The sequence below is a fragment of the Drosophila ficusphila genome, unplaced genomic scaffold (assembly GCF_018152265.1).
Source record: "Drosophila ficusphila isolate 14025-0441.05 unplaced genomic scaffold, ASM1815226v1 contig_791, whole genome shotgun sequence".
Taxonomy (NCBI): Eukaryota; Metazoa; Arthropoda; class Insecta; order Diptera; family Drosophilidae; genus Drosophila; species Drosophila ficusphila.
In genome coordinates this window covers 10,420,647-10,437,898 of record NW_025064737.1, presented here as the reverse complement: position 1 = coordinate 10,437,898, position 17,252 = coordinate 10,420,647, and the positions used below count along the sequence as shown (strand labels likewise).

The following is a 17,252-nucleotide window of genomic DNA, read 5'->3' as shown; positions in this document are numbered from 1 at the left end:
AATTGATGTACACGTTACATTTATGATCATAATCTATAATCATTATCTTATAAAATGGCGCCCAACTCAAGGGCCACGTAATTTCACGTAGCTCAACGTCACAATCCTCGTTTTAGCCTAATTAGTGCGGACAATCTTAGACTCTTGCGGGAATCAAACGACTTTTTCGTTGGCCTAATCAAGGTTTTGGTCCGCGCTAATCAAACCAGCATCAAACCTCGCTCGAAGTTCGATCAGTCGATTCGGAAATAGTCAGACCAAGGAGTTCATACACTTAGTCGACTAGCCTCGATTCAATTCGATCTTGGGAGACGGAAAATTTTCTATAGACACCCTAAATTTTTTTTTGTTTCAAATCAATACGTTTGTTTACATCAGACGCATAGGATCATTCGGCATTTGCATTTTTTTAAAGCGAAGAGCCAAACCACGTTTGATGGTCAAACGATAAATAGTTGACCCTTTCCATAAATCGCATTGGAAAGCAGTAATTTAATACCTTATTAAATTTACTGACCACGATAAATGGGAAAGCGGTATACCCTAATTGCAGTGTGCGTAGCTCGGATGATAGGCAAAAGCGTTTGATCGCAGCCGCCTAACCGCAAGCGCCAGCCGCACCTGTTGCTGTTGTAGTTGTGCAAGCAGCAGACGGGCGTCAGACACGCGCAATAAAATTTTTCTTATCTTCTTATCTTTTTTTCTTCTCTCTTCTTTGTATTTGGGTCTTGTCTCACGGGGATTAGTCATGCTTGAGGTCGATTTATGTCTGATAAATTTTTTTTTGTTTCCGAGTTTGTGATTACTTTGTTCCGAATATCTTCCAGTGTTTGTCTACCTACGCAAATTCTTAGTCATATAACCAAATTTGGTTTGAGTTCGATCTACAATAAATCAGGTTCGATCGAATTCAACACCTTTTTGTTCGTTCTGACTTTCTATACAATTTTTTTTTAGTTTGTCTCTTATTTACATATACCATTACATATAATTTTATATTACTACCAAAACCAATTTATTTTTTTATTTTTTAAATTCCTCCTTTATTTATGCTATTTTATTTTATTGTTAGTCTTATTACCATTTTCTGGTTATTTTTAGCATTTTAGCCATTTAAAATTTTACTATATTAGATTTACAAGTATTTTACTCACAATTAAACATGCCAGATTCTGAGGGAAACATAGCACAAAAGTGCTCTTTGTGTGAGAATAGTCTCGATAGTGGGAAAATCTACAAAACAAAATGTGGGCACGAATTCCACCAATCTTGCATTATTACCTATTCCAAAACCAAGTCTACCTGCCCTACTTGCAACACTGTGTGCTTTGAGAAGCCGTCAACCCCCTCTCAAAACACAAGAGGCCAAAAAGGACATATTTTATTGGCCAGCGATCGTACGCCCAGTGGCTCATCAGGGTCAGCAGTTTTGGGGGCGGCTCATTCTGAGCTAATTCAAAACGCAGTTGCAAGTGCAGTGCAATCAATGCAGAACGACCTTTTAACCCAGCTATCTGAAAAAATGTCCCAACTAATCCAGACTAACTTATCCGCACATTTTCGGTCGGGGGAACCTATATCGGAAAGCCAGTCGAGAAGGAATTCCCTAGGTCCCATAAACTTAGATAATTTTAACGGCCCATCCGGTTCTGGCCGAGATACGCCGCGTAGCAGTCAGTCCGATTTAAGCCATAGGCCCGATAAAGTAGGACACATCATGAATAGTTGGAAACTGCGCTTTAGTGGAAATCCCGATGGGATCAGCATCGACAACTTCATCTACCGGGTAGAAGCTCTCACAAACCAAACACTTGAAGGAAATTTTTCAGTCCTCAGCAGCAATGCAAGCCTTCTTTTCGAAGGAAAAGCTAGGGAATTTTATTGGCGATATCATAAAAACACGCAGGAATTGCGATGGGAATATTTATGCACGGCACTAAGAAGGCAATTCCGCGATGCCCGATCAGATTTGGATATCCGGGAATCGATTCGAGATCGAAAGCAGCGGGAAAAAGAAGGATTCGATTCGTTTTACGATGCGATCGAAGAGTTGATGGACAAATTGGATATGCCTTTCACCGAGATGGAATTGGTGGAAACTCTAAAAAGAAACTTAAGGCCTGAAATTAGGCATGAGATTCTCAATATTCCAATTCGTTCGGTAGAAAAACTCCGAGAAATATGTCGTCGAAGGGAAAGTTTCTTGGAAGATGCTCGAAAATCCCAAGGGTATCAAAGGGTTGTACCATTCCGTAAGCAGGTTGCAGAATTGTTGGAAGAAATGGAAGAAGCAGCAGAATTTTCTGAGGGCGATCAGGATGCGGAAGTGGGTGCTTTGGCCCTAATATGCTGGAATTGCAGAAAGGAAGGCCATCGCTACCAAGACTGCGGAAGCAAAAGAAGGGTTTTTTGTTTCGGGTGTGGTGCAGCGAACGCTTATAAGCCAAGTTGCTCAAGGTGCCAAAAAAACGGCAAGGCGAACACCGCCAGCAGTCGACAGCAGGCGAGTGTTCGGAAAAATCAGCCGTCGAACAAGGATCTGAGCCCGTAAAGCCTTCCCAAGTGATCGAGAAGCCAGAAGTTTTGATTACAGGTAGCACAACTGAAATGTGTTGGCCGAGTTTAGTGGCCCAGCAAGAAAAAGAGTTCGGAAAAATTCCCCAAAATCTAGTGGCATCTAGAAATAAGAATAGAATAAGAGCATATTGGAAAAACGTTAAAACTATCAATACTATAAGGTTTAAAAACAATGATAATCGTCCATACGCCGAAGTTAGACTTTTAGATAGAATAGTCGTTGGTCTGCTGGATACCGGGGCCGCCATCAATGTCATTGGAGGCAAGTTGGCAGAACAAATAATCCGTAGTAGGATTCCTTTTAAGATAGTTCCTACCGTGGCAACAACGGCCGATGGTCGAAAGCAAGATGTTGTGGGAAAATTAAAAACGGAAGTTAAATACAAGGATATGGCCAAGGACTTAGAATTTCATATTATTCCATCGCTAAGTCAAGACTTGTATTTGGGAATTAGTTTTTGGTCCACGTTTAATCTCTTGCCGCCATCCATGCAGATTTCTGAAATCGCAGCTGATTCTCATGCACTATCTGAAGCCCAGCGTGCTTGTCTAACTGAGGTAATAGGGAAATTCCCATCCTTTGCTGTATCAGGGCTGGGGAAAACCTCTCTTATATGCCATGAAATCGATGTCGGCGAAGCAAAGCCAGTGAAGCAACGCCATTTTCCGGTATCGCCCGCAGTCGAAAAGCTTCTTTACCAAGAAGTCGATCGAATGTTAGCGATGGGGGTCATCGAGGAGTCTCAGAGTGCGTGGTCCTCGCCCGTGGTCCTGGTGCAGAAGCCTGGAAAGGTGCGTTTATGTCTGGACAGTCGGAAAGTCAATTCGGTAACAACGAAGGATGCATACCCCTTGCCACAAATTGATGGCATCCTGTCTCGACTTCCCCAAGCCATGTATATCTCAAGTTTGGATCTCAAAGATGCATATTGGCAGATTCCTTTAGATAGAAATTCTCGAGATAAAACTGCTTTTACAATTCCGGGAAAGCCATTGTACCAATATAAGGTGATGCCATTCGGTCTGACTAACGCATCCCAAACAATGACTCGGTTGATGGATAAGGTAATCCCGCCCGAACTTAGAAACGAAGTTTTCGTATATTTAGATGATCTTTTGGTGGTCTCAGATACTTTCGAAACTCATATGAAGGTATTAGGCGCAGTGGCTGATCAAATAAAAGCAGCAGGATTAACGCTCAACGTAGAAAAAAGCAAATTCTGCATGCGATCGGTAAAATACTTAGGGCATATCGTGGGTGAAGGTATCATTCGTACTGATCCAGAGAAAATTTCGGCCATGGCCGACTTTCCCCTACCCAAAAGTTTAAGATCTCTTCGAAGTTTCCTGGGCATGGTGGGGTGGTATCGCAAATTTATTAGTAATTTTGCCTCGGTGGCTGCTCCGCTGACGGATTTGTTGAAGCCAAGAAAAAAATTTCAAATGACCCCAGAAGGCGAGAAGGCATTTGTCGCGTTGAAGGAAATGCTATGTTCGGCCCCAGTCCTGCGAAGCCCCGATTTCACAAGACCTTTCTATGTCCAATGCGACGCAAGCAAGTCAGGAGTTGGAGGGGTATTGGTGCAGAAGTCCGACCAGGGTGATGAATATCCAATTGCGTTTGTGTCCAAAAAATTAAATAAAGCGCAAAGGAACTATTCAGTGACAGAACAGGAATGTCTGGCGGCCATGATTTGCATCAAGCGGTTTCGTCCTTATGTGGAAGGACATGAATTCACTGTAATTACCGATCATGCCTCCCTTAAGTGGTTAATGTCCCAAACTGACCTCCATTCTCGCCTAGCTCGCTGGGCTTTGAAACTCCAAGCATTCAACTTCAAGATCGAGCATAGAAGTGGGAAGATGAATGTCGTACCGGATGCCCTATCCAGAGTAAACGAAGCAGAGACAGCAGCTGTAGACGCGATGCAGGGATTATTAATAGACCTCAATTCCCAGGAATTTAAATCGGAGAAATATGTGGAACTGGCCGAGCGCGTAAAAGCTAATGCTGACAAGTTGCCTGATTTGAAGGTAGTTGATAATTTGGTTTATCGACGGTCCGATCACGCTTCGGGAGACCAACTGCATGACACGTTCATATGGAAACTATGGGTTCCAAGTGGATTGGTCGGAGAGGTCATGAAGAAAAACCATGATGATCCCCTTGCTTCCCATGGGGGCATTCATAAAACGTTGGAAAGGATTCGAAGGTATTATTATTGGCCAGGGTTAGTAAACGATGTAAAGTCTCACATACAGTCATGCGAGGTCTGCAAGTCTACCAAGCCGCCAAATAGGACACAGCGGCCTCCCATGGGCGTGTCACCAGAATCGGAACGATTCTTCCAACGACTCTATATCGATTTTCTCGGTCCATATCCTCGTTCTCGCAGCGGAAGTATAGGCATCTTCATAGTTTTGGATCATTATTCCAAGTTTGTGTTCCTTAAAGCGGTGAAGAAACTTACGGCGGATGTAGTTATCAAGTATCTGCAACAGGATTTATTCCACACCTTTGGCGTGCCAGAGACCATAGTTTCTGACAATGGCTCGCAGTTCAGGTCTGAAGCTTTTCAGAAATTGTTAAGGGAATATTCAATTTCCCATACTTTGACGGCCGCCTATTCGCCCCAGGCAAATGCTTCGGAAAGAGTTAACCGTTCAGTTGTAGCAGCGATACGTTCCTATGTCAGGGCAGATCAGAAAGATTGGGACGAGCATCTTAGTAGCATTTGCTGCGCTCTCCGAACCGCAGTCCATTCTGCAACAGGTACCAGTCCGTATTATATGACGTTCGGGCAGAATTTCGTATCGTCTGGAGCATCATACAAGTTGCTGAGGACCTTGGGACTCCTGGAGGACAGATCAGCAGTTTTCTCTCGGGAAGATTCGTTAGACTTGATCCGGAAGTCTGCCTGCGATGTCTTAAAAAGGCAAAACGAGAAAAATGAGCGGCAATATAATCTGCGATCCAGAGAGGTGGTCTATCGGGAAGGGCAGGAAGTTTTCTTCAAGAATTTCCGGCAGAGTAACTTCGCATCTGGGTATAGTAGCAAACTGGGTCCAGTGTATTTGAAAGCCAGAGTACGGAAGAGATTGGGTAATTCCTGCTACGAATTGGAGGACTTGCAGGGCCGCATTCTTGGGCGATTCCATGCCAAAGATATGAAGCAATAGAGAGAGCAGCTACCAGCTTTGTGGGTGATCCGTCTTCGGGTGTCGAACCCCAAGTCAGATCCTTGGCGGGGGGCTTTGTAACGCTTGTATCTGCCAACGCTTATACCGTATAGCGACGCCACCAACCTTCAACATCAAGGGTGGAGGAACTGTGGAATGGCAATAAGGAAAAGGGCAGTGAGAGCAACAGGGCCAAATGTCATCGAGTTCTGGGTCTTTATCCCATCTCGAGAGAGGATCTAGGGGTAGGCGCCAAAAGGGTGGCGTCGGTCGGCACAGTTCAACCAAGTTGATCGAAGGTGCCAGTACATATCTTCTCCAGCCAAAATTGTGATCTTAATCCCTGAAGCTAAGTGGTGTGAACATAATTTTTTTGTGAAAGGAGCTCTGAGCCCCCTGGGTAAGTGGGAGAAATATTTTTTTTTAAATCCAAGGGGAGAAATAATAAAAGGGATCCGAATTCTAGTCGAACTTCACGACGGTCATCAAGCGAGGTTCGGTGAACATATCAGCTCGAACCTAGTTCTAGTTCGCTTGCGACCGCGCTCGACGGTGGTTTTCATATTTCTGCTCCCCGGGAAAAATTTCGTTTCTTGCCCAAAATCGGTCGAATTGGCCAAAACCCAAACGCCAAGCGTGGGACGAGTGCGAGGCGTCGGAAATCGTGGTTCCGGTATTCCGCCAGGCCTGGGAGACGCGCCAAAGGCTTGGCGCTTCTGGAACCGCCTGCAGCGATTGCGCAAGAGGAGAAAGAGGAATAGGATACACTGGACGAAAGCGAGAAGAAGGAAGGACGGAGGACCAAGGACTGGATGGAATTTTTTTTATAGCTTATAAATAGTGAATCAGTGTTTTTTTTAGGTGTCATTTTCAAAGAGAAGAAAATTTTTGTTTGCGCATCGGAAAAAAAAATAGGATGTGAGAAAATTTTGTGCAGTGTGATCGGGTAGTTTTTAGTTCGATTCCGTATTTATTTCTTTCTGCCCCCTTACACCAGATATCCAGGCCACCACAATCCTCGGGAAAGCGCTTTCTTCGATGGAACGCCAAAAAGTGCGGGTGAGTGTGAATTACAACATTAATTATTAAAGAAGGAAAAGGGAAAGGTAGAAAGAGACAAAGAGGAAGAGAATATCGCCCCATATATATTTTGTCAAAAAAAAAAAAAAAGGAAATAGGGAAAAAAGCCCACACACTGCGGAACCTATTTCAATGGGCATAATCAAACCGACCTTTTAAATTAAAACTTAAAGTAAAGTAACTTAAAGACTAGGGAACCGGACTTAAAATTATTTCAGACGCTGGCGATCGGATGAGCTTTTATATGTTCGAGTGCGCGTTTGCATGTTCGTTTTGCTTGTTTGATGTTCGTTTATATGTTCGATAGCCCTTTCTCATGTTTTATCTTTGTTTATTTGTCCGTTGGCCCAAACAAAATTTTAATGAAGAAAAGATTACGCTCTCTTAGGGAAGTAAAATATAAGAATAGGCAACTCTTTTAAAATATCCCACTATATATTCATTTACCCATTTATAACTATTTTAAAATTATATATGTATATGTTTTCTTGAAGTCTTTAGATTATTATTTGTCTTTAAATTTAATGTTAAGCTCAAAACTGATTTTCTGTCTAGTTATTAAATAAATTTTATAATGTGTTAGAAACCTTTTTGTCGACCTTTAGCAGACTTATGACCCCGTGAGACCCCGACGCGTAGGGGCTGCAAAAGAAATATTTGCTTTTGGGACAAGAGCAGCCGAAGGTAGGGAGGGCAGATCGGGCTTCAATAACACCGGGAGTTCCGCGCCGCGTCGGAGGAAGACCCCAGAATCAAAGAGATCTGTAATTCGTAATTCCGATAGATTTTGGCTCGAATGATTGTGACCCCTTTGTTTTTTATCGCTTGCCCCGGCACGCAGACTTTTTTTATTAAGGTAATGACAACAGGCAACTCGGGAGGAGGCGGCATAAGTACCACCCCATTTGCTGGCGAGCGAGAGGCCGGATGACTTTGTAGTTCTGCGTGCGCCCTCTCCCCCGACCCCAACACCTAGCCTGAGTTAGTGTAAATTGATGTACACGTTACAAATTTGAATGGGTTTTCTCACGCTAAGCAGCGCTGCCGACGCCGACGTCGACGTCGGTTTCGCTGGCGCCGCTTTGTCTTTCATTTCACTCAGTCATTCAATTTTCATGCCTCTTCTGGCCGTCGATTGTTTGTTTGCTTCCGTCTGCCTTATTTTTTACTGCTCTGCTCTGCGCGCAGGTTGTTTTTTTTTCATTCATATTTATTTAGCTAATAATATAAGTCAAATCGAAATTATTTATGACACCCGGCGCCGAACGTGAACGTGAATGCGACTTCGACCCTACCCCAATCAGCTTTTGTTTTGATCGTTATGTAAATGGCTGAGAGATGATTTTTATTGTTTTTATTGCCACTGAATAATCGGCGTGGGTTGATAGTGAATTCTCGCGTGCCGGTATGTGTGGCTCGTAGTAAATATTTGGCTTTGAAAAAGTGTTCAATGAATGCCACGGACAGCTGATCTAATCGAAAGTGCTTTTATTATAAGAGCTGTCCGGTTTAAAATATCATTTGCCGGCAAACTGGTCGAGATACCATATGACTTTCTTAATCATTTGTATTTACCTGTGTCCAGACTTCCTGAAACCATTGGGATGGTTCATAATAAAGTATATTCTGCTTAGCATTTCTAATAAAAAATGTATAACTGCATATGCTAAATGTGTTCTAAATAACCTTACTATTTAACAACTACTATTCTTTTTATTAATTCATTTGTACTCAATCGGTCTTTTTTATTTCGATTTAGGAAAACCTAGAATGGTTCTCATATTGTGTGTACTTACACAAACTGATTGTATCTATAGTTCCTTTCCTTTTAACTGTCTTTTGAGTTCCACTCACCAAATTAACACTCAAACGTAATAAAAAACCTCAAGGACTTTGCCAGTTTTCTATTTCCCTTTGTGCCGCTGTTTCGCACAACATAAAAAGGATTGCGGGGTTTCCCTATGCTAAATGTCAAAAAAGAAATCTCACTGCCCATTCCACTTTCAAAAAAGTAGCGGCTTTTTTGCGCTTTCATGTATTTCCTCTTGATTAGAAACTGCAAAGCAAAACAAAAACCGGAAAAAGGGTTATTTTTTATTGCTCTCCGTGTGTCAATGTGTGTGTGCCTGTGTTTACTTCTTAACTTTCGGCGATTCCCTTGGTTTTTTCTTTTGTTTTTTTTTTTTTTTATTATTATTATTGTCGCCGGCTTGGGTCGACTGCGCTGCCGGCGTCGCGAGCTTTTAGCATTTTTAAATTGACGTTTATTATGCGCGCTGCCTTCGTCGTTGCCTTTTTATTGTTTTCTTTTATTTTTGTGTGTGCCTTGTGTACTCAACATTGTTTTTTGTATCTCTCTCCTTGCGGCGTTGGCGTTGACTGCGGCAGCGACGTCGACGGCAGCAGCGCTGCGCTGCGCCGTTTCTTTAGTTTGTTTTGGTTTTTAATTTAATCGTTTTTGTGGCCGCTCTTTGTTGTTGTTGTAGTTGTCGTTAAATGTGCTTAGCACGTGCTGCCAGCCTACCTCCATCTCGTTCACTCTTGCAGCGGTTATTGTTGACTCTTGCTTTTGCCTTTGCTGTTGCTTTTGCTTTTGCCCTTTTGTGTCTGCTGCTCTTGATGCTTATTAGCGAGTGGCATTCACTCACTCTTTCAGCCAGTCACTAACCTCCTCCCCCTCCACCCTCTCTATCACCCTCTCACTCTCCATTCATTCATGACGACGGCAGGTTGCTTTCTGCTCTGCCGTCGCTTAGAAACAAGTGGCCAATAAATTATGGCCAGCCGCAAAGAGCAAGAAGAGCAGCGGCAGAGGGACAGAAGGGGCAGCACGGCCCATTATTATTGCCCGTTGAAAGCGTAATGGTAAATACGCATAAAACCGTTTTACAGTCCAACTTCCTTAAATTGAATTGGCCTGACTTAAAACGAAACATTGCGGCTAAACTAATCTGTAAATGTACGTCTATTATACTGCAATTTAATCAGCGAACTTTTAGGGTACAAAACCAACTACAAGACCTATAAACTTTTCAAAGTTGGTTGATTTGAATTCCCCTTATTTAATTTTTATTAATTTAATACAAATTGTATCGTTTATATACATATATCCTTATGTAGACTTAGTTATGCAATAAGTTTAATATTTTCAATATAAACCCTTAGAGGTAAAATATGTAAGCACGTTTTTAGAAACACTTATTATTATAACAACCACTTGAAATTCCCCTTAAACACTTAATGAATAATATTGAAATAAAATATAGAACCCCAAGTCCCAATTACGGTATTTGTTTGTTTATCAGATGGTTGTTGTTCGGGTTAGAGATGTCTGCCTGTATTTATAGCCCTGAAAAAAGGGTTTGTCCGCCGCCGGCATCTGCCTCCAACCCCTTGATACTCTCTGTATGTGTGTGTGTGTATGTGCGCCTGAGCTTTTTTTATGATACGGAAACTGACCTAAGGTATTCGACGGGCATTTGCATGGGACCGATAATGAAAATGAGTTGCTGGGTGTTCGCCCCCCTCCCACAAAAAGAAGCGGAACAAGCGCAAGTCATGATGCTATTATTATACAACGTTCGGACTTTGGTACGTCACTGTGTCAAGGACAAGTGGATTCCTTTACGAAGGAGTGTGAGTCTGTGTGTGTGTGTGTGCGTAAGTTGGTAAGAGGGGAGTGGCAAGTGTATTTATTGTTGATTTACCGTTTTACGACCTCTGCGCTGTTAATCATTAAAGTGGAGCGGCAGCGAATCTGTTGACTTTTTAACAGCAGACTTTCCCAGTGGAAACCGGGAAATTCCGCGTTTATTTTGTGCCATGGATTGTTAAAAAATTTTTAGGGTTACTAAGAAAATTCAGGATATTTCCACGGTTATAACTTTACTATTAAGGATCTGAAAAGTATCTCCCATTTACACTTTTTATTGGGTAAACTAAAGGATAAAATGTCTACATACATATTGCCAGTTGCTGAATGCTTAAAAAAATTTATTGCGAAAAAGTTGTAACTGATTGGCAACAAATTTAATTTGGCAAAAGTTGTACAACTGTTACAGAGAGAGCCTGAAAAAACCTAGATATACATATTCTATATACAAACCATGGGATACTTTAAAATAATTTTTTTTAATAAAATAACGATTGTATATTCTTTGAATGTATGCATGCAATAAAATCCTTCGTATAAATGCTACCTGAAAAATTCCGAGCGCCGAGCATTTTTCCCAAAGTCAGCATATCGGCCACTGTCGAGCACTTTGGCCAATTGTGGGTCAAGTTTATTTCAATAAATTTCTTACCCTCTTGTGTTTTATTTGTTGGGCAACTTCGGAGCGTTGGCTGCAACGAATCTTAAATGCCAATGCACTTTACACGCCCCAAACCAACCGCACCGCCCCCCCAGGCGATTGCCCACCCCCGTCGACGCATATGACATTTTTGCAGTTTTTGTTTTGCTCGCCGGCTTCTACGCCTCCTCCTTCCGCTAGCCCCTCTCCGCCCCCTCCCTTTGGCCCCAACCTCTGCCCCCTGTTGTCGTCCATCATCACAAAAACTTTCATTTAATTGCTGCAAGCGGTAGAAATAAAGAAAGAAAACAAAGAGAGAGAAAAACCTTGCTGTTGTTGCCTTTTGTTTACTTGGCTTCGATTGCGAAAGGGGGCTTGTCGAGGGAGGGAGGGGAGGGGTGGTTGAGGAGGGTGATTCGGGGCTTAAGACCCCAACTTGGGAATGGAAATCGAATCGGAATCGGCCGTCGAGAATCGGGGGAATTCGGGGAAAGGGAAAACGGCTAGCTGACGACGCGTGCTGTGCGTGCCTACTACGAATGCCCCACATGGATATGCGTGCTGCTTCGCTAGAGCCCCCTCTTTTCGACCCCCCCAACCCCCTGCCCCTTCCAATAGCAACCCCGTCGTCACGCCCCTGACCAATCCATTGAGCATTTCCCAGCCGTAGCCAAATGGCTTTTCAATTGGTTTCGCCGGTAAACGGCAAAAGAAACACGCGCACAAAACATAAATGCCGATAGAAGAAACTCAAGAATCAAAACAAAGATAGTGAATGCACCTCAGATGGCAGAGGCACATGTTACCTACTCATACGCAATTATACACAGTTATTGTTAATTGGATACTGAAGATTTACTATATGGTATTATTTAATCTTATCTTTACTTTCAAAGTGTAGAAAGATCCTTCACTATACTTGCAACATACTCTACTATAATTATAAAATAAATCATATTATTAAGGACATAAAATAACTATAAGTATTGAATAGTTCTTCTCTTAGATACTTAAAACATTATCATAGGTCAACATCTTTTATATAAGCCACTTCACTTTCGAGGCAATAAAACTAAATGATCATATCATAAACTAATTATAAATTAAGATCTAGAAATTGAAACAATTTCAAATAAAATAAAAAACATTTAAAATTATTTTAAAGTGAAATTATAGGTCTACAACTAAATGATTAGACAAGGGCAACACACATTCCCTGGCTGATATCATCAAAGATGATCAAGAGCATAAATCATAAAGAGTTGGTCAAGAAAACCCTTATCTTATCACGATCTACTCACATTGGCTTCGGTCCACATTTTCATGGTTTCCTGCAGGATCTCGAGGAGGTAATCTCGGCTGGCGGTAATCTAAGTTTGGCGCCTTTTTCTGAGTCGCTGGATGTTGTGGGTTTGGCGGTGTGCAGTTAGCCCCAGCTCCACATTTTTGCGGGGTTGGGGGTTGGTTGTTTGGGGGACTTGATCGCCGGGCCAAGAACAATTCACTATTGCACACACACGAAACACACACTCACTGGCACACACATACACTCAGACCGTTGTTGGTCCGATGTTTTTGCTGCCGCTGTTCGACTGGGAAAACTGGGGAAAATTGCTGTGGAAAATTTACGTAGTTTTTGCTCGGGCTCTGTGGCTTTGGCCGAGCGCCTTTGGCGTCGTCGTCGCTGGTCGCTTGGCGTCTTGTTGTGCGAAGTGCAGAGTTCGTACTGAACGCTTTCGGCCAGGCCAACACCAGTCGACAGCCGGGCGGCCAGAGTTGCCGCCGACGAGGCTGGGAAACTCTCTCGACGCTGGCAACCCTGCCACATGCGCACACATCGAGCGCACGTTGTTGTTGCCAGCTTTTCCGCCTCGTATTTTAGTATTTTCAGTTGCTCTGTGGAAAGCCGCCAGGCTGGGACAAAAGCGGGCGAATGCCACAGGCCCATTCCGAGTCCCAATCCCATGATGCTCCCAATATCCCCCGCCCAAGCTCCTCCCTTTCATCATTTCCTGAACTATTTTAGTGGGCCCGACCAACAAACAAAGGCAACTCGACTTGGCTCGGTTCGATTCGGCCTGGTATTGCTGAGTTCGGTTGGGCTTGCTTTTATTTGGCTTGGTCGCATTGCTCGTTTTCATAAAGTCGATAATTGTGATTGGCGCCCAACGTTTTCCAATCGATGCAGAGCGATAATATCGATACTGATGCATTCCTGTTGTCACTGGGGATCGATATCTTGGTGGTGAATATTGCGATCGTTTTTATGATCGCTATTAAGAAGGATCCCACGGGAGAGTTTTTAAGTCACGTAAAAAGTTTTAAAGTACATAAATTGGATATTATCTATAGAGCTAAAAATTTAAGTCAAGTGGTTCCATTCTTTTTTTAATTTCTCGAAATGTCCGTCAGTCGACTTAGTTTTAGTAGCACTACAGGGTATAAATGCACTTTAAATTTGTTCTTCAGCTCAAAGACTCCATAACTAGAACATTCTTTGTTGGCATCTGGAGGTTTGGTCATGGATGTTTCAACATAAATTGCTCATACGACATGTTGGCTATTACAAATTTTAAAGAAACAAGTTAAGTCCGTTTTTTAAATTGTAATTTAAGATTATGAAAATAAATATAAAAATATTTAAGTAAAATATTTCACAAAGAATTTGGCGTGTTTGTTTTTTGTGACAACATGGCGTATGATGAATATTCATACCTCAGAAATAAGTTTTTGATAAAGTACTTAATAGTTTGTGTCTTGGATTACAATTACTGTATGATCTATTTGGATCATTTTCTGAAACCCTGCCGTTTTTTTACTTCAAATAAATTATTTCAAGTTCCTCCATAAAAAATTTACAATTGCTTAAAATACTTTATCTTAAAAATATATATAATTGTGTATATCAAATATTTAAAATATGCTGCAACTATTACTATAGGCTTTATAAATAAATAAATACATCATTGAGATGAATACGTCTTTATATTAATTTAGCACCCTTACATAAAGTTTGTTTTTGAATAAACCTTTTTAAGATTGTTAAATAAATAAATCAAAATCAATTCAGTTCGACGACGATCGCAAGTGGTCATATTATCATTATTGATTACGAAGGCAGGCATCGTAATGTCGCACCTGATCTCGCCGATTCTTATCAGCAGCTGGCTGGCGAGTCAGGTGCTATTCGGAGCGGAGCGACCACAGTGCCGAACGACCTTTTGCTGACTGATAAAAGTGGGTGGTTCGGGTGGCGAGGCGTCGGCTTAGGCATACTCCCCGCTCTCTCTCTCCCCCCAAAGCACACACACACCACACACACTAAAATCCATGAGAGCAATTCCCCACTCTCTGACCCCGCTGACTGCTGATTGCTTTGCTTGCTTCGCTGCACACACACACTCACACATACACACACAGAGCGGAAGAGAGAGTTGGGGAGTGGGAGAGAGCTGGGTGGCTCTTTGTTTTGGCAAAACTCTCCCACAGTTACCAACCCAACTCCCCCCTCTCAGCCACTCTTTGTCTCTCTCTTTTTGCGAGAGCCAAGCCGATGTGAGAGCCGAAGTTTGTGCTGCCAAGGCAAAATGCTAAAGCCAGATTTCTGGCTCTGCCGACGTCTCTGCCGCTGCCTCTGCTGGCGGAAAAGTCCTGGTCCAAAGGCAGCCAAAACAACCGTCGACGGATGACGACGTTTTCCGACTAACAACGGACGCGCATTTTCCACCGTTTCGAGGCAAGAGCGCATTGAAAATTGTGCGACGCAGCGCAGCCTCGAAATTGGCAAAAGGGGTTTTAACGGGGGGGCTGCAAAGTGGTAATGGGCGGCTAGTAAAAGGGGGGTCGGTTAAAGCTCTAACGATGTTGGCCGCTCTGGCGGCTGTGGCATTCATTGTTCGCCTTCGAGCGCCAAGCGATGGAAATGCCATTCTCACTGAAAAGAAAACAGGGGCAGAAAAATATATACATAACTAAATTCCTAAGTTATTGTTTTGTAAAAAAAATCAAAGGCAATTATATGATAATGAAGTGTTTTCTTAAACATTTTAATACATCTTAATAACTTGTTAAAGGTAGAACAAGGTAATAGAAACCAACGAAATTTAAAGTTATAAATAATCTAAAAACCAAATGCTTATTTTACCAATATTGTAAAGCATTTTTTAACTAGTTATCTTGATTTATTCCGAACTTTGTGAATACAGCTAAGGATTGCAAAATATTTAATAAATGTAAATTTCTACGAACAGAAGATTTTCAGAATCGCAAATGCATCTGACTAATGCCGCCTTATCGCGCAGTGTGCTGATGCGATGTTGTTGCCGCTGTTATTCCACACACTTTGCGTATCCTTTGGCTGTGCTGCTGATTTGTGCGCAAAACTTTTACAACATCGCAGTGGCAGAAGCACCAGCAGAGGAACAGAATTAAAAGCAGCAACAGCAACAACAGCGGGAATGGAAGAGGCAGCCAACCTATGGTATCAGCAACATTAACGAGTCTCAGCAGCGACAGCGTCACCGTCGACGAGCGCCGTTGTTGTCGCGTGGTTATTGCCGCCAGTTGCGGCTCTGCTTTGTCTACGAAAGGTCGAAGACGGAGTCTGTGGTCTGTCTCAGTCGCAGTTCCAATCTGAGGGGACTCGGCCTCAGCCTCAGCCTCAAGTGGCTGGGCCATGGGGCACGGCGCACGGGGCAGGGGCATGGAGCAGGGGCACCACCAGTCGCCTTCGGCTTTGTCCGCTCTGGCAAAAAATAAGTTCAAATATGCATTGCCTTGGGTTACAAGGGGGGGCAACAGAAGGGAATTATCTAGGGAGAGGGTGGCGAGCAATAGTTCTTCAGATGGGCGGGATCTCCGGAAATCTAAAAGTGGTCCATCAAATGTAGTGGTGTGGGCCACCCATAAGAAGTTCTTAGGAATAGATCATAAATTGAATAGATATCTAAGATACTTAAGAGAGATAACTTTGAAAGGTAAATCACTAATAAAGTAATTAATACAAAAATAAATGGAATATTTAGAAAGATTGAACTAAAAAAAAATATAAGTATTTAAAGGTCAACTTATATGATCAATAATCAATAAAATATAAGTTGTAAATAATAGAAAATTAAAGATTTATTTATAAAATTAAAACCATTATAGATGCTTTCTTAATTTTTGGAATATGCAGGTATATTTTGTATTCTGATCACAGCTTGTATTAATGATCGCCCCCTAAACCTTAGAGGTGAGAGCTCAACAATAATAGCAAACATTGGGAAATGATCATTCGTATATTTGTGTAATTATATTGGCTATATTCAAGATATGCAGGGGCGGACGCAGGGGGGTGTCCGGGGGTCCGGACCCCCCCAAAATCTCAGACTTTTTCAAATTCCCTTACAGCATACGGCCTTTCAATCATATAAACTATTAATTTTTTTGATCGGACCCTCCCAAACGAAAAAATTTTTGATCGGACCCGCTTGAACGAAAAAAATTTCGATCGGACCCCCCAAACGAAAAAATTTTTCGACCGGACCCCCCAAAATTTTTTTCTGCGTCCGCCCCTGAAGATATGGAATTAATTAATTTAAAGGTTGAAAGGAATGTTTTGAAGAGTAGTCTTCTGTAATGATCCTATTCTTTTGAATGGCATTAACTCCGGTAAATCTTCCCCCTTGCACACAACATTCGTATGCCATTATAACCCCTTTTCTACTGGCACCATTAAAGACTTAGGCCATCTTCGCCTACGGAAGGCTTTAATAATTCTGTGTTTCTAATAAAATTCTCTTGATTGCCCGAAATGTTAATCATTTATTGATATTTCATTTCTGCCACAGGCCTTTCTACGCGCTTCTCATGCCCGACTCGAGCCAAGTCCACATCGCATCCAATCCATGCAGCCCGTCTCTTTCGTTCAGCTGGCTGGCTGGGGGTTGAGTGCTCGCTTTGATGATTTTGTTTTCGAGGCTTATCCACCCCACTCGGGCACAGTGGACCCTGGCCCTGAGTCACCCTCGCTTTTAACCTTTAGAAATCTCCCCTCAAAAAGGTAGAAATAAAACCCCAGCGAAGATATATCTTATTCAGAGTTTGGTTTTTGTTTACCGGAGGATCTCCAAAAACTATTCC

The 17,252-nt window shown here is 42.4% G+C and overlaps 1 protein-coding gene across 1 annotated transcript in view; it reads right to left on the bottom strand.

Annotated features, from left to right (window-relative positions):
* LOC108102039 (hormone receptor 4) overlaps window positions 1–12,841 on the bottom strand; it is a 46,977-nt gene extending 34,136 nt beyond the window's left edge. The window contains exon 1 of the mRNA XM_043209107.1: window positions 12,431–12,841. Within this exon, the coding sequence (XP_043065042.1) occupies window positions 12,431–12,454 (24 nt within the window). The 5' untranslated portion in view covers window positions 12,455–12,841. The remainder of the gene's footprint in view (window positions 1–12,430) is intronic.
* Window positions 12,842–17,252: the final 4,411 nt, after the last annotated feature.